The 21,764-nt window shown below is 46.6% G+C and overlaps 1 protein-coding gene across 4 annotated transcripts in view; it reads right to left on the bottom strand.

Annotated features, from left to right (window-relative positions):
* Positions 1 to 21,764, bottom strand: part of LOC147105504 (early endosome antigen 1-like) — an 84,989-nt gene that overhangs the window by 48,929 nt on the left and 14,296 nt on the right. For 2 of the 4 annotated variants that reach the window (XM_086009922.1, XM_086009921.1), the window contains exon 2: positions 12,714 to 12,800. In XM_086009922.1, the coding sequence (XP_085866048.1) occupies positions 12,714 to 12,730 (17 nt within the window). In that variant the 5' untranslated portion in view covers positions 12,731 to 12,800. Of the gene's footprint in view, positions 1 to 7,218; positions 7,348 to 12,713; positions 12,801 to 21,764 lie in introns of all 4 variants that reach the window. The other 2 variants (XM_086009920.1, XM_086009919.1) reach the window with 2 other exon arrangements.

The following is a 21,764-nucleotide window of genomic DNA, read 5'->3' as shown; positions in this document are numbered from 1 at the left end:
GGCGGAGGGGGAGGGGTCTGATTTATTCCTTGCACCGTTAATTCTCCGATCACTCAAATTACTGCCGCCCCCGTTTAGGTTCAATATTCAGGTCACTAATCTTCACTCTTCCATTGCATCCACTCAAACAGGGATAATGCCGCCATTTAGTGTTCCATTACGTGCCACAAAAGAAACTGGAGCAGCCACACCGAGCAGCACCACCCTGTTGCACTCTCAAGGTTTGGCAGTGTCGCTCAAAGCCACCGAGGGATCCAAAAACTGCCCAACCTCCTCCCAGCACCTCAGCAGCCCAACAGACAACAATGTTCGAATCAGAGCTTTTTAGGGTCAGCTCGTTGAAGTAGAGACTGTGATATGGGGTGGTGGAGGGAGAGAACAAGGAGTCTTTTATGGTCAAAAATACGCTTTGCGTTTGTCACAATCTCACAATGCATTTTATTCATCTTCAAAAGGGGAAAAAAAAACGTTTTCTGTTTCTGCTCCATAAAAGATTGTGAAAATCTAAGAGTCAAAAGGTTACAAGGAGGAAGTATTAAAGCCACTGATGGTCCGGGACATAGCAGTTTATCCACGAAAATAGAAGTTGTGGAGATGGCTGAAGTTTGGTGAAAATCCACGCAGTCGTTTTAAGTTGTTGAGGGAACAATCCAGCTCTCAGATGTGGGCGACTCCAAGAGCACCCAATTTCAAAAGCAACCTGTTGGCTGGAAGGGGAGTCGAGAGTCTGATTTACAAAGTGCGAAGTGGAGTATACCCCCATTGGCACAGCCTACCTGGTACACTGGCGGGCAGTGCAGCAGGGCAGAGGCTTGCATACAGAATACCAGAGATTAAAGAAACAGGCCATTCGGCCCATCTGGTGTGTGTTGGTGTTTCTGCTCCACACGAGCCTCCTCCCGTCCTACTACATCTCACCCCATCAGCACACCCATCCTATTCCTTTCTCCCTCGTGTTTATCTAGCTTCCCCTCAAATGCATCTATGCTCTTCGCCTCAACTACTCCGTGGTCGTAAGTTCCACATTCTCACCACTCTGAGTAAAGTTTTCTCCAAAATTCCCTATTGGATTTTTTAGTGACTAGCTTATATTGATGACCCTTAATTTTGGACTCTCACAAGTGGAAGCAGCTTCTCTATATTTACCTTATCAAATCCCTTCATAATTTTAAATGCCTCTGTTAGGCCGCCTCTCAGCCTTCTCTTTTCTAGAGAAGAGAGCTCCAGCCTGTTGAGCAAATTCCTGACAGTTGTAGCCTCTCAGTTCTGGTATCATCCTTGGCAATCTTTTTTGCACCTTCTCCAGTGCCTCTATAGGCAATGGCACAGTAATTAAAATAGCGCGACACAAATTCAAAAAAAGTCTCCATTACATGAAACCATTCCTTCACTAAATACTTAACAATAAATATGACGGCCAGCTCTCTGACCGGACATCGTTTGGACGAACTTCGAACCCAACAACCACTGCTACAAAGAGAGGATGTCAACACTTTCAGATTTATGAATTGATGTACATTTTTGGCAAGACAGATGGCTGGAGTTCCCCTGCTGACAGGAACAATGTGTTTTCGGATAAAGGAACAAAGACTCGAAAAAAATGGAACTTATGTCACACACCACGAATTGGTAAACACACCAATTCTTCTCAACGGAGGGCAGAGGCAACCAGAATTCTGCCTTCTATCTAGTTTTACCAATCGAGACTGACAGCAGATGGATTTTCAATGGCTGTTGTAGTGGGTTTTTACATCATCATTTGAAGTATGTGTGGCATTTTCCCCCACACAGGCACATCAAGTCAATTTTCTTCATACTTAGAGCTTCAAAGCTTGGGGGTCATAAGACGGAGATATCTTCACTGCTTTCCTCAGCCTCTGCACCGAGCAACTACTCATCCTCGGCGATTTCAACCTCCACTCGTCATGCCCCCTCTCCTCAGAATTCACTGCCCTCCTATCCGCCCTTAATCTCTCCCTCCAAATAAACTCCCCTACTCACAGTCACGGCCATCCCTCGACCTCACCCGCTCACGTGGCCTCACTATTCCCATCGTGTCAATCACAGATAAAGCCATCTCTGACCACTTCCTCGTATCGCTCTCCACCCACATCCATACTTCCTTCCATGTCCAACCCTGGAAAAAAAATCTCCCCCAAGTCACTTACAATGGCACGTTCCAAGTTCCAAACCGTCGAGCCTTTGGCCCTCCATTCACCATGACATTTCTGCAGCTACCGATCTGCTCAACCACACCCTCACTACCACCTTTGATGCCCTTATCCTCATTAAAACCATTACTCTCTCTCACCCTCGCCATTCCTCCTGGTACAGCCCTCATCTCCGCTCCCTCAAGTCCAAGGGACGCAGATTTGAACGTTTATGACGGACAACTGGTTTAGCCATTCACCGCCAGATCTGGCTGGACCACATAGAGCATTATCGGGCCCTGCTCTCGTCTGCCAATACTGCTCACTATTGCAGGATCATTCTGGAATGCAATGATAGACCCTGGCTCCTTTTATCTACTGCAAACCATCATCTTAAACCCCTCGCCCCTGCCTCCTCCACCCTCACCTCCAACATGAAGTGTGAGGAATACATGGACTTCTTTGTCACTAAGATAGTGACCATCCGATCAGCTGCCTCTGCTGCTTCCCTCCCTTCCCCGAGCTCACCGGACCAAAGTTCCCCTAAGGTTCCTCCCTGAACTCGCATCTTTCTCTAGTTTCTCACCTATCCCCACTCATGCCCTCTGAGCTCACCCTTTCCACAAGATCCACCTTCTACTCCCTCGACCATATTCCCACTAAACTGCTGACCACCCAACTTCCCTTCCTGCCCCCCATGTTAGTTGATATTGTTAACGGTTCCCTCTCCTCAGGTACTGTCCCCCTTCGAATGTGCAGTCATCACCCTTCTCCCCTCTGTCCTTGCAAACTACCACCCCATCTCCAACCTCCCTTTTCTCTCCAAAGTCCTTGAATGTATCCCAAATCCATGCCCACCTTTCCCAGAACTCCATGTTTGAATCCCTCCAAATCAGGAGCCACAATACTGAAACAACCCTTATTAAAGTCACGAATGACATCCGAGGTGACTGTGGTAAGCTGTCCCTCCTCGACCTGTCTGCAGCCTTTGACAAAGCTGACCATGCCATCCTCCTCCAGTGCCTCTCCTCTGTTGTCCAGCTGGGTGGGACTGCACTCACCTGGTTCCATTCTTATCTATCCAGTCGTAGCCAGAAAATCACCTGCAAGGACTTCTCTTCCCGCTCCCACATCGTTATCTCTGGAGTCCCCCAAGGATCTATCCTTGGTCCCCTTCTATTTCTCATCGACATGCTGCTCCTCGGTGACATCATCCGAAAACACATCAGGTTCCACATGTACGTTGACGACACCCCGCTCTACCTCACCACCACCTCTCTTGACCCCTCCACAGTCTCTAAATTATCACACTGCTTGCCTGACAGCCAGTCCTAGTGGGGCAGAAATTTCTTCCAACTAAATATTGGGAAGACCGAAGCCATTGTCTTTGGTCCCCGTCACAAACTCCATCCCTCTCCCTGGCAACTGTGAGGCTTGGTTTCGTATTTGGCCCCGAGATGAGCTTCCAACCACATATCTAATCCATCACCAAAACCACCTACTTCCACCTCCGTAACATCGCCCAACTCCTCCCCTGCCTCAGCTCATCAGCTGCTGAAATCCTCACCCATTCCTTTGTTACCTCCAGACTTGACTATTCCAACACACTCCTGTCCGGCCTTCCATCATTCACCCTCCATAAACTTGAGGTCATCCAAAACTCTGCTGCCCCGTGTCCTAAATTGCACCAAGTCCCGTTCACCCATCACCCACATGACCTACAATCGGCATTGCCTCGATTTTAAAATTCTCATTCATTGTTTCAAATCCCTCCACGGCCTCGCCCCTCCCCATCTCTAGACCTAAAACCTGACAAGATATCTGCGCTCCTCCAATTCTGGCCTCTTGAGCATCCCCGATTTTAATCGCTCCACCATTGGCGGCCGTGCCTTCAGCTGCCTTGGCCCCAAGCTCTGGAATTCCCTCCCTAAACCTCTCCACCTCTCTCCTCCTTTAAAACCCTCCTTAAAACCTACCTCACCTGTCCTAATAGCTCCTTATATGGCTCAGTGTCAAAATTTGTTTGATAACGCTCCGGTGAAGCTCCTTGGGACGATTTACTACATTAAAGGCGCTATAAGTTATCAAAATCCACTCCAGAACATAAACTAGGCCGATACTCCAGTGCAATGCAATGGCCTGCTGCTGGAGGTGGCAATGGTATACACAGAATCTTACAGCACAGAAGGAGACCATTGTGTCTGTGCCAGCTCTTTGAAAGAACTATCCAATTAGTCCCACTCTTCCCCATAGCCCTGAAAATGTTCCTTTTCAAGTACACATCCAATTCCTTTTTGAAAGTTACCGTGACCTATAAAGTTACCTTGCAGGTAGTGCATTCCTGATCATAACAAATCACTGCATAAAAAAGTTTTATCATCTCCTCTCTGGTTCGTTTGCCAATTCCCTTCAATCTAGGTCCTCTGGCTACAGAGTGTGGCTGATCTTTTGCCAACAAAATGGGAATTTACTTTGGCGGAGATGTTAAACCAAGGCCCTAAAGCTCAGCAGGAAGTTCTCCGTGTCCTGGCCAACATACCTCCCTCAACCAACACAACCAAAAAAAACAAATGAATTGGACATTCATCTGATGTTTGTTCATGGGACCTTGCTGTTTGCCTGCACTGTACATCTAAATACTTCAGCGTAGATGTAGAGCTTTTAAGAAATTGGACACCCGATAGAGGTACTATGGGAGTGGAATCTCTTTTTACTTTTATGGGACTTTACCTGAAAGAAATAAAAATGAAAAAGACTTGCATTTCTGTAGCGCCTTTCACCACCTCAGGACATCCCAAAGCACTTTACAGTCACTGATGTACTTTTGAAGTGTAGTCACTGTTGTAATGTAGGACTGTGTTTTAGTGATATTGGTTGAGGGATAAATATTGGCCAGGACAATGGGAAAACACCCCTACTCTTCTTTGAAATAGTGCCATAGGATCTTTTACGTCCACCCGAGAACACAGACAGAGTCTCAGTTTAACGTCTCACCCGAAAGACGGCACCTCTGACAGTGCAGCACTCCCTCAGCACTGCACTGGGTCGTCAGCCTGGATTATGTGCTCAAGTCTCTGGAGTGGGGCTTGAACCCACCACCTTCAGACTCAGAGGCGAGAGAGTGCCACGGCTGACACGGACATGACATGTCATGGAAGTGAATGGACTATCACCATAGAGAACATCAGGATTCACATTGCTAATCTCACTGCCCCTTCAGTTCCCAAACACCGCTGAGCAAAACCTGCCGGAACAGTCGACTGACACAAGCATGGATGTCAAACATTGGAAGCAAAACCTTTGAATCAATACCCTTATGGATGAGATTCATACGTGCAGTTTAAACAGTAGCTCCAGCATAATGTCAGAACCCATTTTGTGACCAGCGTCTTATCAATCGTTATAGGACGGAACATAGGAACAGCAATAGGCCATTCAGCCCATCGAGCCTGTTCTACCATTCAACTAGATCATGGCTGACCTGTACTTCAACTCCATTTAACCCGCCTTTTATTCATACCCTTGACCACACTTGCCCAACAAAAAATCTATCTATCTCAGTTTTGACATTTTCAATTGGCCAACAGCTTTTTTGGGGAGTGTGTTCCAGATTTCCACTACCCCGACATCTCCCCTGATCGGCCTAGCTCTAATTTTACGATTCTGCCCCCTTGTTCTGGACTCCCCCCTCCACCTCATCAAATCCTTTAAATCAACTTAAACACCTCAATTAGATCTGACTATCCCTCCCTCCACCAATCCTCAGCTCATCACTGGAATCATAGAAACTTCCAGCACAGGAGGCCGTTCGGCCCGTCCTGGCTCTTTGAAAGAGCCATCGTGCTCAGTCCCACCCCCCCGCTTTGTGTCCGTAACCCTGTGAGTTCCTCGTCCTCCAGAACCGTCCAATTCCCTTTTAAAGTTATTGATGGAATCAGCTTCCACCACCTGTTCAGGTCGAGCGATCCCGATCCCAACAACAGAGTGAAAAAATTTCTCCTCATCTCCCCTCTAGATCTTTCACCAATGATTTTAAATCTATGACCTCTGGTTATTGACCCACTCACCAGAGGGAATAGTTTTTCTCGATCTACTCTATCAAAATCCCTCATCATCTTGTAAACCTCCATTAGGTCACCTCTTAACCTTCTCTGTTCCAAGGAGAACAGTCCGAACTTTTCCAACCTCGCCTCATAACTGAAGTCCCTGGTAACATCCTGGCAAACCTCCTCTCTACCCTCTCTAAGGCCTTGACATCTTTGTGAAGTGTGGGGCCCAGAATTGTCCACAATACTCCAGCTGAGGCCTAACCCGTGAATTATAAAGTTCCAGCCTGATCACTTTGTTTTTATATTCTATTCCTCTTTATAAACCGAAGTAACCCACATGCTTTTTTAACCACCTTATCAACGTGCCCTGCCACCTTTAAGGATTTGTGTACATGGACACCAAGGTCTCTCTGCTCATCTACACTTTTCAGAATCGTGCCATTTACAGTTCACTGTCTTTCCATATTTGTCCTCCCAAAGTGCATCACTTCACACTTCACCGTATTGAACGCCATCTGCCGTGCTTCTGCCCATTTCACCATCCTGTCTGTGTCATCCTGAAGTCTATAACTATCCTCATCGTGATCTACTACATTGCCAAGTGGAAGGTGCACTAAGGGGACCAATTCTTTCTGCTTCCATTTAGCAACGCTCTGATGGCCAAATTGGAGGGGCTGCCACGTGGTTAATTGTGGGCACCAGCCCGCGCCCTACTGTTGCATTAAACACTACGGCAGGGTACGTTCCTCGGTTGAGAATCCCAGCGACACCTTCCCTTGCACCAATTATTAAGCCAATCGACGGTCTTATCAAACAGCGAAGGAGAGAGATATTTTGCAATATACCGCCATGCTGGCATAAAGCGTGCTCCACCACAGAGAAAAAGCCAGCTTCCCCCCTTACTGCAGAAAAACAAAAAACTTAAAAAAGCAGGACGACTTTCACGTCAGAAAGAAAACCCGCCACCACTTCACAAACCATCACCCACCCAGAGAGAATTCAAACAAAAAGCAACCCACACTAACGGCTGTTTCTGGATTAAGCTGCTCCTGTTTCGCCCTGTCTGTCACAGTGTGCTCGTTCCGGTCATGCTCATACAGCTCAGTTGGCGTTAGATACGATTGCATACAGATTGGACAGATGAACCCCTGGAAAAAGTGTTAACTTTCAGAGTTATATCAGAGCGAGATCAAGCACAAAATCTAACTGAAAGCGAGACACACACACACGCACACACACACGCACACACACACGCACACACACACGCACACACACACGCACACACACACGCACACACACACGCACACACACACACACGCACACACACACGCACACACACACGCACACACACACGCACACACACACGCACACACACACGCACACACACACGCACACACACACACACGCACACACACACGCACACACACACGCACACACACAAAACACAAAACACAGAGATAATTTCGACCGTGTTGGATAACCAGATGGAACTCTTGTAGAATTGCTCAGGCCTGCTAAAAATAGCTTGAGGGGAATATTTTCATTGTCCCTGATCGTCCAATGAAGGAGCAGCACGTGTTTATGTTTACTGTCTATAGCACAGACAGATTCAACTTAATTGGAGAGGAAGTAGTGCCATATTAGATAGGAGCAGACCAAGAAGGACTACGAGGAATACAAAGACAGGTTTGGAATGCACGTACGTAAACGCACAAAGTGTGGTGAATAAAGTTGGTGAGCTACAAGCACAATTAACCGTGTGGGAATATGATGTAGTGGCAATAACGGAAACATGGCGAGGACTGGGCGCTTAATATGCACGGATACAAGGTGTTCAGAAAAGTTAGGGAAGGAAAAAAGGGAGGTGGGGTGGCAGTACTGATTAGGGAAGACATCGTAGTGTTGGAAAGGGAGGATGCCCTTGAGGGGGCAAGGACAGAATCCATTTGGTTAGAGTTGAGAAGCAAAAAGGGTATGATCACACTATTGGGGGTATTCTATAGGCCTCCAAATAGTGAGAGAGAGAGAGAGGAGTAAATCTGCAGGGAAATTGCAGAGATATGCAAGAGCTATAGAGTGGTGATATTGGGGGACTTTAATTACCCAAATATCGATTGGGATAATGCTGGGGTAAAGGGAAAGGAGGGGGAGGAATTTCTGAAATGTGTTCAGGAGAACTTCTTTGACCAGTATGTTCTTGGCCCAACTAGGAAGGAGGCATTGCTGGATCTGGTGCTGGGGAATGAGGAGGGCCAAGTGTCTGTGGGAGAACACTTGGGTACGAGTGATCATCGCATCATAAGGTTTAGATTAGCAATGGAGAGGAGCAAGGAACAATCTAGAGTGGAACTTCTAAACTGGAAGAGGGCTAACTTCAATGGGATGAGAGGGGATCTAGCCAGGGTAAAATGGAACCAAAGACTGACAGGAAAAACTAACGGAGCAATGGGTGATCTTTAAGGACGAGATGTTTCAGGTACATTCCAACAAGAGGGAAAGGTAGGGGAACCAAAGCCAGGGCTCCTTGGATAACAAGGGAGATAGAGAATATGATGAAACAAAAAAGAGAGGGCTTTTGATACATGTCAGGTGAATTCTTCAAAGTGAGAACCAGACCAAATACAATAAGTTGAGAAGGGAAGTGAAGAGGAAAATAAGACTGGCAAAGAGAGAATGAGAATAGAATGGCAGTTAACATAAAAGGGAACCCAAAAATCTTCTACCGGCATGTAAATACAGTAGTAAGCGGGTAGTAAGAGGCGGGGTGGGGCCTATTAGGGACAAAGAAGGTGATATATGCTTAGAGGCGCAGGGCAAGGCTAGAATATTCAATGAGTACTTTGTATTGGTGTTTACTAAGGAGGTGGATGCTGACAAAATATCAGTAGAAGTGGAAAAGGTAGAAGCAATGGAAGGGGTGAAAATTGATAGGCAGGATGTACTAGAAAGGCTGGGTATGCTTAGGGTGGACAAGTCGCCTGGTCCAGATGGCTTGCATACCAGCTTGCTAAGGGAATTGAGGGAGGAGATAGCGAAAGGGCTTGCCATAATTTTCCAATCTTCCCTAGATGTGGGGGAGGTGCTAGAGGATTGGAAAGTGGCAAATGTGACACCATTGTTCAAGAAAGGGTGCAAGAACAATCCTAGTAACATCAGTGGTGGGTAAAGTTTTAGAAACAATAATCAAGGAAAAAATTAACGGGCACTTGGAGAGGTTTAAGTTAATTAAGGAGAGCCAGCATGGATTTGTAAAAGGCGGATCGTGTTTGACTAATCTAAATGAATTTTTTGATGAAGTAACAGAGAAGGTTGATGAAGGGAATGCAGTGGATGTTGTCTACATGGATTTTAAGAAAGCGTTTGACAAAGTACCACATAAAAGGCTGGTTAACAAAATTGAGGCTCATGGAATAGGAGGGTCAGTGGCAGCTTGGATAAGAAATTGGCTTAAATACAGAAAACAGCGAGTTGTGGTAAATGGTTGTTTTTCAGACTGGAGAATGGTAGACAGTGGTGTTCCACAAGGGAGTAAGTTTTCAAAATTTGCCGATTATACCAAACTTGGAGGTGTGGCAACAGTGAGGAGGATACCAATCGACTGCAACAGAACATAGATAGGCTAGCAGAATGGGCAGATGGAATTTAATAGAGAAGTGCGAGGTGATTCATTTTAGCGGAAGGGATAGGGAGAGGCAGTATAGACTTAACAGCACAGTTCTAAAGAGTGCGCAGGGACAGAGGGACCTGGGGTTCATGTGCATAGATCTTTGAAGGTGGCAGGACATATTGAGAGAGTAATTAACAAAGCATATGGGATCTTGGGCTTCATAAATAGAGGTATGGAGTACAAAAGCAGGGAAGTTATGCTGAACCTTTATAAAGCTCTGGTTAGGCCACAACTAGAGTATTGCGTCCCTTTCTGGTCACCACACTTTAGGAAGGATGTGAAGGTCCTCCAGAGGGTGCAGAGGAGATTTACCAGAATGGTTCCAGGGATGAGGGATTTTAAATACAAGGTTAGGTTGGAGAAGCTGGAGTTGTTCTCTTTGGAGCAAAGGAGGTTGAGGGGAGATTTGATAGAGGTGTACAAGATTATGACGAGTTTGGATAAGGTAGACAGCGAAAGGCTGTTCCCACTAGCTGATGGTACAAAGATTAGGGGACACAGATTTAAGGCTTTGGGCAAGAGATACAGGTGGGACATGAGGATGAACTTTTTTTTAACGCAGCGAGTGGTGAGGACCTGGAACTCGCTGCCAACGAGGGTGATGGAAGCGGAGACACTCAATGTTTTCAAGGGGAGACTGGATAGGCACCCGAGGGAAATAAACTTGCAGGGCTATGGGGAGAGTGGGGGAATGGGACTGACTGGATTGCTCTACAGAGAGCCGGCATGGACTCGATGGGCCAAATGGCCTCCTTATGACTATGACCATGTCTTTATGACTCTTGCATGGAGGTAAATCCAGTGATAATCCACCGTGGTTCAACATTCTATTGTATGAACTTTCATAACCGTTAATTTATCCAAGTACTGTATAAGGTTTAAATAAAGTTTCATTAACGTCAGGCAATAATGCTTAATCACAATACGCTCCTTGTCTCTCACAGCGGGGAAAAAATGACCCATATGTTCACACAAGTGTTTTTTTTAGTGCTCTGATAAACCAATCACAGAACACCAAAATTGTAACATCATTGGAAGGAAAACACCCAGGATCAAAATAACCCTTCACCCGTAAAATGTTAAAAGGATCAGATAGGGGAAGAGAGAGAAAAACTATTCCCTCTGGTGGGAGAGCCCAGAACAAGGAGGCATAACATTAAAATTAGAGCTAGGCTGTTCAGGAGTGAAATCAAGAAGCACATTTTCCACACAATGGGTGGTAGAAGTCTGGAGCTCTCTCCCCAAAAGACCGAGATTGACAAATTTTTGTTGGGTTAGGGTATTGAGGTATATGGAGCAAAGGCGGGTAAAGGAGTTGAGGTACAGATCAGCCACGATCTAATTGAACGGTGGAACAGGTTCGAGGGGCTGAATGGCCTCCTCCTGTTCCGATGCGGAACATGTAAAGGCCGTCAATCTGAGCCATGCTTTGAGGAAACTCGCACCCTAAAAAGGGAGAAGGAAGGATAAAGACAAATCACCCCAGTCAATTCTTACACACTTGTGCAAAGAACCTTCTTCAGTACACAGGAGGTCTGCGTCAGGGTGTCGGCCTGGTCTTATCTTCAGGCCCTCAGACTCTGCTTTGTCTTTTGCCCATTTCTCCCATTTCCATTCCAAACTCGATGTATCCTCCACTGCCACTGACTTGTTCTCGGTCTCGGTCTCCGTCTCTCTCTGGTCTGGAATTCCTTATATTGCACTTCTTCCCATCGCCTGCTGTAAAGGCCTTAGCCGTCTAACCCTCTCCGGTTTCATTTCTCTCAAGCACACGGCAGGTCATTCCACAGGGATTATTCTTGTCCATCCATCCCTCCCTCCCATTTTATTCTGATGCTTGATTCATTTTCCCAGTTCCGTTGGAAGGGTCACATCCGAGGTGCTAACTTGCCTCTTCCCTGCGCAGATGCAGACTGAGCTCTGGTCCGTTTCCGCACTGCCAGATTGCCAGCGTGTGCAGTTTTCTTTTTATTCTTGCACCTCAGTGCCCGTTCCTCAAGCAGAGCTGGCAAGCATGCCACCCTACCCGCGCACTCACTCGACCAGGGAACGGTCCGTGGCAAGGAAGGGGTACCGAGAGCAGGCGGAAATACGTTTAAAATATTTAAATCATACCGCATCATTTTCACAATGAGAACACTGAAATTGTCCTCATTTCAATGGACCAGCAATAGTGACCTGACTTAATACGTGGATCGAAAGAACATAGGGACAGGAGGAGTCCATTCAGCCCCTCGAGCCTGCTCCGCCATTCAATCAGACCATGGCTGATCTGTATCTCAACTCCATTTACCCGCCTTAGTTCCATACACCTCAATACCCTTACCGAATGAACCCTTTAATTTTGTTTTGGGTGTGCGGCCCCTTTAAGGGTCTGCGCAGTTTTTCGTATCTGAAAGCCGGTGAGCCGGCTGGGCTGGAGCTGCAGAGTGCTGCGCAGATTAAAGGGAACACTGCCCTTACCGAACAAAAATTAATCAAGCTCAGTTTTAAAATTTTCAATTGAACCCATGGTTCCAGATTCCCACCACCCTTTGTGCACAGAAGTGCTTCCTGACATCACCCCTGAACAGCCTGGCTCTAATCTTAAGGTTACGCCCCCTTGGTCTGGACTCCCCTACTAGAGGAAATAGTTTCTCTATCTAACCCATCAAATCCTTTAATCGTCTTTAACACCTCAATTAGTTCACCCCTTAATCTTCTATAATCGAGAGAATACAAGCTTGGTCTATGCAACCTGTCCTCATAATTTAACCCTTTTAGGAGATCTATTGCAGTAAAGGAAGAACGACTTCAGTAGTTGACTATGAAGAATGAAATTGTATGTATAGTTTGGCGATTACATACCTCAGAACTATCTTCATTGCCGGCTTGTACAGCAACTGATGATGTTAGCGGGGTTTCCTGGTCGGCACCCGCAGAGGCAAGAGATGTCTGTGAAAGAAGGAAAACATTTTCAGGTCAGATTCAATCAACATTATCCTCTAAAGTCACCAGTGTGGGAGGTGACTCACACCGGGCTAACTCAGGAGGCCGGAAACTAGCCCTCTCTCCATTTCAAAAAGCTCCCTCTGCTGCCGGCTTCCTGATCCGAGGGGAGAGTCGGCGAGGTGAGCGGTGCCTCATCTTCCACCAACCCCCGATGATCAATCAGACACATGCGGCAGCTCGCCTCACGCTCGAACCTACACCTTCTAGGGATACAGGCGTCTCACCTGCGAGAGTCTCATGGCAGTACGACTACGATCCGAAGCCCACCCTGAAAGGGAAAGTTAGCCCAAGTAGACTTCCAACCACTCCATGGTAGAGTGGAGTACTATCCATGCGAATACAAATGTCCGGCAACTCACTTGCTCTTGGATGAGTTACTTATATTAAAAAAACTTATATTTTAAGTCGCTCCACCATTCGTGGCCGTGCCTTCAGCAGCCGAGGCCCTAAGCGCTGGAATTCCCTCCCTAAATCTCTCCGCCTCGCCACTTCTCTTTCCTCCTTTAAGGCGCTCCTTAAAACCTACCTCTTTGACCAAGCTGCCCTAATATCTCCTTTTATGGCTCGGTGTCAGTTTTTTTTTTGATAACACTCCTGTGCAGCGCCTTGGGACGTTTTATTACGTTAAAGGCACTATATAAATAGATAGAAGTTGTTGTATAGCGCCTTTCACGACTTCGGGGCATCCCAAAGCGCTTCACAGCCAATCAGGTGCCTTTGAAGTGTAGTCACTGTTGTAATGTAGCAAACGCAGCAGCCAATTCGCGCACAGCAAGCTCCCACAGACAGCAATGTGATAATGACCAGATAATCCTTTTCAGTGATGTGGATTGAGGAATAAATATTGGCCAGGACATCAGGGAGAACTCACCTGCTCTTCTTCAAAATAGTACCGTGGGAACGTTTACGTCCACCTGAGGGGGCAGACGGGGCCTCGGTTTAACGTCTCATCCGAAAGACGGCACCTCCGACAGTGCAGCACTCCCTCAGCACTGCACTGGAGTGCCAGCCTGGATTTTTGCTCAAACCCCTGGAGTGGGACTTGAACCCACAACCTTCTGACTCCGAGGCGAGGGTGCTACCCACTGTGCCACAGCTGACACCTCGTCAGAAGTGCGTGCGTCCTTTTAGGAAAATTATTTTTGATAAGCAATGTCTTTGTTTTGAGCACTGGAATCATTCCGAGTTTAACAAGCAGTTTGTACAGTTAGTTCTGACTAACAAGTGAAATCTTAATCATAGAAGATAGGAGGAGTAGGCCATTCGGCCCCTCGAGCCTGCTCCGCCATTTAATGACATCATGGCTGATCATCCAAATTCAGTACCCTGTCCCTGCTTTCTCCCCATATCCCTTTAGCCTTAAGAAATATATCTAACTCCTTCCTGAATGTATTTAATGAATTGGCCTCAACTGCCTTTTGTAGTAGAGAATTTCACAGGTTCACCACGCTCTGGGTGAAGAAATTCCTCCTTATCTCTGTCCTAAATAGTTTACCCCTTATTTTTAGACTGTGACCCATGGTTCTGGACTCCCCGGCCATAAGAAACATCCTTCCTGCATCTAGTCTGTCTAGTCCTGTTAGAATTTTATAAGTTTCAATGAGATCCCCTCTCATTCTTCTAAATTCCAGTGAATATAAGCCCAATCGACCCAATCTCTCCTCATACGTCATTCCTGTCATCCCAGGTATCAGCCTGGTGAATCTTCCCTGCACTCCAACCATGGCAAGAACATCCTTCCTCAGATAAGGCGACCAAAACTGCACACACTATTCAAGGTGTGGTCTCACCAAGGCCCCGTACAACTGCAGCAAGACATCCTTGCTCCTGTACTCGAATCCTCTCGCTAAGAAGGCCAAAATACCATTTGCCTTCTTAACCGCCTGCTGCACCTGCATGCTTACCTTCAGTGACTGGTGCACAAGGACACCCAGGTCTCGTTGCACTTCCCCTTCTCCCAATCTATTGCCGTTCAGATAATAATCTGCCTTCCTGTTTTTGCCACCAAAGTGGATAACCTCGCATTTATCCACATTATATTGCATCTGCCATGCATCTGCCCAATCACCCAACCTGTCCAAATCATACTGGAGTTTCTCGGCATCCTCCTCACAGCACACACGCCCGCCCAGCTTTGTGTCGTCTGCAAACTTGGAGGTATTACATCTAGTTCCCTCGTCTAGATCATTAATATATATTGTGAATAGCTGGGGTCCTAGCACCGATCCCTGCAGTACCCCACTAGTCACTGCCTGCCACTCTGGAAAAAGACCTGTTTATTCCAACTCTTTGCTTCCTGTCTGCCAACCAGTTCTCTATCCAAGTCAGTACCTTACCCCCAATCCCATGTGCTTTAACTTTACACGCTAATCTCTTATGCAGGACCTTATCAAAAGCCTTCTGAAAGTCCAAATACACCACATCCACTGGTTCTCCCTTATCTATTCTACCAGTTACATCCTCAAAAAATTCCAGATTAGTCAAGCACGATTTACCTTTTGTAAATCTATGTTGACTTTGTCCGGTCCTGTCAGTTTTCCAAGTGCTCTGCTATTACATCTTTTATAATGGACTCTAGCATTTTCCCCACGACCGATGTCAGGCTTACCGGTCTATAATTCCCCGTTTTCTCTCTACCATCTTTGTGAACAGTGGGGTAACATTAGCTACCCTCCAATCCATGGGAACTGTTCCAGAGTCCATAGAATTTATAATCGATTCCACTTAAGTGAACACTTGATAACAGAATGCATCAGATAAGTGCAGAGATATATTAAAATTAGAACTATCATTTTCTAAATGTTTCCCCATCATTTTCCCACCAAAACAAAAGGCAATCCTCAAATTAAAAATCCTTCTGCTAAAATTACAATACAATTAGCGTTTCCTCACGGTTAAATCTTCAGGGACCGTTAGGATATAAGTAACTGATTTCTTCAATGAACTGTCCAAATAATTTTAACAAGCCAGAATTTCAAACATGAGGACAGATTATACTGCACGAGTCAGCTGGAATATGTAATTGGCCGGGATTTAAAGTGGTGCTTGAAAAGGTTATAACTCTCTTGAATGATGACCAAGTTTGTTTTACTTGATCTTTAAATGGCACCGTACAATCCCAGCAAAAGATTTTTTTCCCCGTGGTTTATAATCCAGGCTGAAACTCCAGTGCGGTACTGAGGGAGTGCAGCACTGTCGAAGGTGCCGTCTTTCAGCTATGACGTTAAGCTGAGGTCCCGTCTGCCCCCTCAGCTGGACGTAAAAGATGTCACGATACCATTTGGTTGAGGGATAAATATTGACCCAGGACACTGGGGAGACCTCCCCTGCTCCTCTTCGAATAGTGCCATGGGAACTTTTACATCCATCCGAGAGGACAGGCGGGGCCTCGGCTTAACATCTCATCCGAAAGACGGCACCTCCGACAGTGCAGCACTCCCTCAGTACTACACTGGAGTGTCAGCCTGGATTTTGTGCTCAAGTCTCTGGAGTGGGACTTGAACCCACAACCTTCCGACTCAGGAGAAAGAGAGTGCTACGGCTGAGCTGCAGCTGACACCAAGAAAGTGAAGCACAGCAAATAACGGTTTTGTTAATGAATCACCACGTCTTAAATAAATGCAAAAAAAAAACAAGTGATTTAAAGGGAAAATTCTGGGAGGGGCATGATCTGGAGAAGAGGGCTGACATCATTAAGCTCTTTTCAAAATGGTTTAGACAAAGGTATCAAGGGATATGGAGCAAAGACGGCAAAATGGAGTTGAGGGGCTGATCGGCCACGATGATTTAATGGCGGAACAGGCTTGAGGGGCTGAATGGCCTCCTGCTGTTCCAAACCTGGTCATTAAACGACAGGCACCATGGGTGACATCAGTGCCAGTCCAGTGAGCAAAACTGTAGGCAGAACAAAGTAAACACAAGACCCGATTGTCTGAAACTATGGGACACATCATACGGTGCCTTGCCAATGGAGGCCCTGGGAAGATGCCAAACAACTGCAGCTGCGCTGGATGCATGAGGTAGAGCGGCATCACAAACCCTACACCCAACCGCTACAATCCCAGATTAATAAACAACCGTTTTCAGCTAACTACTTGAAAGCCATGCCCAAAATGTGCGGTGGTTCTTAAACTTCCAATATAAAAGATACTCACCACCCTCACTGAGACAATGGAAACTGCCAATGGAGCGGCAATCCTGAAAAGACCAGGATCCCGCGTCCGATTCCTGGTATTTGACGAGTTGGCCAGTCTCAACGAGGGCAGCCGCCGAGAGTTACAATTGGCCTCCGCTTGCCGAAGTGGGAAGGAGGAGGAAGAAATACAAACAATCACAATATCTTCTCCCGAACTCTAGTCAGTGACCCATACTGGAAAGTAGGCAGGTGTTGGACATATCCCTTGGGTATACTCTCCAGGGTGCCCTCGCAACATAGAAGATAGGAGCAGGAGTAGGCCATTCGGCCCCTCGAGCCTGCTCCGCCATTCAATGAGATCATGGCTGATCATCCAAATTCAGTAACCTGTCCCTGCTTTCTCCCCATATCCCTTTAGCCTTAAGAAATATATCTAACTCCTTCTTGAATATATTTAATGAATTGGCCTCAACTGCCTTCTGTGGTAGAGAATTCCACAGGTTCACCACTCTCTGGGTGAAGAAATTCCTCCTCATCTCTGTCCTAAATGGCCTACCCCTTATCCTTAGACTGTGACCCTTGGTTCTAGACTCCCCCGCCATCAGGAACATCCTTCCTGCATCGAGTCTGTCTAGTCTTGTTAGAATTTTATAAGTTTCAATGAGATCCCCTCTCATTCTTCTAAACTCCAGCGAATATAAGCCCAATCAACCCAATCTCTCCTCATACGTCATTCCTGTCATCCCAGGTATCAGCCTGGTGAATCTTCCCTGCACTCCAACCATGGCAAGAACATCCTTCCTCAGATAAGGCGACCAAAACTGCACACAATACTCAAGGTGTGGTCTCACCAAGGCCCTGTACAACTGCAGCAAGACATCCTTGTTCCTGTACTCGAATCCTCTCGCTACGAAGGCCAACATACCATTTGCCTTCTTAACCGCCTGCTGCACCTGCATGCTTACCTTCAGCGACTGGTGCACAAGGACACCCAGGTCTCGTTGTACTTCCCCTTCTCCCAATCTATTGCCATTCAGATAATAATCTGCCTTCCTGTTTTTGCCACCAAAGTGGATAACCTCGCATTTATCCACATTATATTGCTTCTGCCCAATCACCCCACTTGTCCAAATCATACTGGAGTTTCTCGGCATCCTCCTCACAGCACACTCACAACTGAAGAATGGCTGCTGAAGCAGATGCTCAGAGCCTGATGGACCGTACCCGTGCAGGAGTGGGTGTTTCAGGGAAGACAGGGAGAACATTAGCTCGGGCGGGAAAGAGGCGAAGACCACCAGCCCTGGAGCTAAACTAGCTGCGCTACTACGATAGCAAAATACTGCAGATGCTGGAAATCCAAAATAACAACAGAAAATGCTGGAAAAACTCAGCAGGCAGGCAACATCCGTGGAGAGAAAATAGAGTCAACGCTTCGAGTCAAACTCTGTCAAAACTGGAAATGAAATAGATCGAAAGGCAGGGCTGGGAGAGAACAAAAGAAGGGAAGAGACATTAAGAGGTATTCAAAAACGAGACGAGATGGTGATAAGACTCGTGGAGACAAAAGACGGCTCAGATTAGGCGGCTGTATAAAGGCTCCAGAGACCACGTAAGGCCTCAGTGCGAGAATCGGCGGGAATCGTGGGCTGAGTGGCTGTATAAAGGCTCCCGAGACCAGGTAAGGCCTCAGTGCGAGAATCGGCGGGAATCGCGGGCTGAGTGGCTGTATAAAGGCTCCAGAGACCAGGTAAGGCCTTAGTGCGAGAATCGGCAGGAATCGTGGGCTGAGTGGCTGTATAAAGGCTCCAGAGACCAGGTAAGGCCTTAGTGCGAGAATCGGCAGGAATCGTGGGCTGAGTGGCTGTATAAAGGCTCCAGAGACCAGGTAAGGCCTCAGTGCGAGAATCGGCAGGAATCGTGGGCTGAGTGGCTGTATAAAGGCTCCCGAGACCCAGGTAAGGCCTCAGTGCGAGAATCGGCGGGAATTGCAGGCTGAGCGGCTGTATAAAGGCTCCTGAGACCCAGGTAAGGCCTTAGTGCGAGAATCGGCAGGAATCGCGGGCTGAGCGGCTGTATAAAGGCTCCAGAGACCAGGTAAGGCCTTAGTGCGAGAATCGGCGGGAATTGCAGGCTGAGCGGCTGTATAAAGGCTCCCGAGACCCAGGTAAGGCCTCAGTGCGAGAATCGTCGGGAATCGCGGGCTGAGCGGCTGTATAAAGGCTCCCAAGACCCAGGTAGTTTTACCAATCTCCAATCTTGGAACTCAGAGGGAAGGAGAGAGGTAAAAAGTAATCCAAGTGTGACGTCACCAGAAAGCGGGTAAGTGATTGGTTGGTGAGTATTTTGCTCTTTTTTAAGCTTAAACTCTGTGGTTTATAGTTTCTAAGGTGCGATATTCATCATCTACAATCGGGGCAGAGGGTATTTAAGAATATTAATAAATTTAATTATTACATAGAATGGGAGATCAGGTGATGTGTTGCTGCTGCAATATGTGGGAGCTGGTGGACACCATTGATGCTCACGGTGATCACATTTGCAGTAAGTGTTGGCTGCTCGAGGAATTCCGGCTCCGTGTTGATGAGCTAGAATCCGAGCTTCAAACACTGAGACACATCAGGGAGGGGGAGAGTTACCTGGACACTCTTTCAGGAGGTAGTCACAACAATTAGATTAATTAATTCAGATGTAGTCCGTGGTCAGGGACAGGATGGTGTGACTAGAAGTGAGGCAGGTACGGGGATCCAGGAGGTAGTGTTGGAGGAGCCGCAGCCCTTGCTCTTGTCCAACAGGTTCGAGGCTCTTACTCCCTGTGAGGATGGGGACAGGGACTGCGGGGAGGATGAGCAACCTGGCCACAGCACCGTGGAGCGGGGGGCCATTCAAGTGGGGGGAAATAAAAGAAAAGAAATGTTGTAGTGGTAGGGGATAGTATCGTTAGGGGGATAGATAGTGTTCTTTGCAGCCGAGAGCGAGAGTCCCGAAGGCTGTGCTGCCTGCCCGGTGCAAGGGTTAAGGACATCTCCTCTGGGCTGGAGAGAAACTTGGAGTGGGAGGAGGAGGATCCAGTTGTCATGGTCCATGTTGGTGCCAACGACATAGATAGGACAAGGAAGGAGGTTCTGCTGAGGGAGTTTGAGCAGCTAGGGGCCAAATTAAAAAGCAGAACCACAAGGGTAATAATCTCTGGATTACTACCTGAGCCACGTGCAAATTTGGCTAGGACAAATAAAATTAGAGCGTTAAATGCGTGGCTCCAAGACTGGTGTGGGAGAAATGGGTTTTGCTTCCTGGGACACTGGCATCAGTACTGGGACAGGAGAGAGCTGTTCCGTTGGGACGGACTTCACTTGGCCAGTGCTGGGACTAGAGTCCTGGCGAATCGAATAACTAGGGCTGTAGAGAGGGCTTTAAACTAATTAGTGGGGGGGAGGTTTAAAGAGAGCGAAAAATAAAAATGACAGCGGAGAAGGCAATAGAGCAAGGTAGCAGTGGGGGAATTAAAAATCAGAGCGTGTCAGGAAGGGACAGAATGTATAATGATAAAAAGGTAAAGTAGTAAAAGCAGGAATAAATTGTCAGAAAACATATTTGAAAGTTCTTTATCTGAATGCACGCAGCATTCGTAACAAAATTGACAAGTTGACGGTACAAATAACTACACATGGGTATGATCTGGTGGCCATTACGGAAACATGGCTGCAAGATAATCATGACTGGGAACTAAACATACAAGGGTATTTGACAATTAGGAAGGACAGACAGGAAGGAAAGGGAGGTGGGGTTGCTATGTTAATCAAGGATGGAATCACTGCAATAGTCAGAAATGATATTGGGTCAAAGGATCAGGATAGTGAAATAGTTTGGGTGGAGATAAGGAATAATAAGGGGAAAAAGTCACTAGTGGGTGTAGTCTATAGGCCTCCAAACAGTTGCAACTCTGTTGGTCGGAGTATAAATCAGGAAATAGTTGGGGCTTGCAATAAGGGAACAGCTATAATCATGGGGGATTTTAACTTTCATATTGACTGGACTAATCAAATTGGGCAGGGCTGCCTTGAGGATGAGTTCATTGAGTGTATTAGGGATGGGTTCCTTGAGCAGTATGTAACTGAACCAACCAGGGGGCAGGCAATCTTAGATCTGGTCCTGTGTAATGAGACAGGATTAATAAAAAATGTCCTAGTAAAGGAGCCCCTTGGAATGAGTGACCATAATATGGTTGAATTCCAAATTCAGTTTGAGGATGAGAGTGTTGGATCTCAAACCAGTGTACTGAGCTTAAATAAAGGAGACTATGAAGGTATGAGAGTAGAATTGACTAAAGTGGACTGGGAAAACAGATTAAAGTGTAAGACGGTACAAGAGCAGTGGTCTACATGCAAGGAGCTTTTTCACATCTTTCAAGATAAATATATTCCACTGAGGAAAAAGGGGAATAAAAGAAAAGACAGCCATCCGTGGCTTAGTAAAGTAATAAAGGATAGTATCCGACTGAAAACAAGGGCATATAAAGTAGCCAAATCTAGTGGGAGGATAGAAGATTGGGAAGCATTTAAAAGCGAGCAAACAATAACTAAGATTAATTAAGAAAGGGAAGATAGATTATGAAAGTAAACTAGCAAAAAATATAAAAACAGATAGCAAGAGTTTCTACAGCTATATAAAAAGAAAAAGGGTGGCTAAAGTGAACGTTGGTCCCTTAGAGGATGGGACCGGGAAACTAGTGGTGGGGAACATGGGGATGGCAAAGATGCTGAACAAATATTTTG

Source organism: Somniosus microcephalus, chromosome 17 (assembly GCF_052327205.1).
Source record: "Somniosus microcephalus isolate GS21.2 chromosome 17, FLI_Smic_1.0, whole genome shotgun sequence".
Classification (NCBI taxonomy): Eukaryota; Metazoa; Chordata; class Chondrichthyes; order Squaliformes; family Somniosidae; genus Somniosus; species Somniosus microcephalus.
The sequence above is the reverse complement of the archived record's forward strand: the minus strand, read 5'-3'. Positions and strand labels throughout refer to the sequence as shown.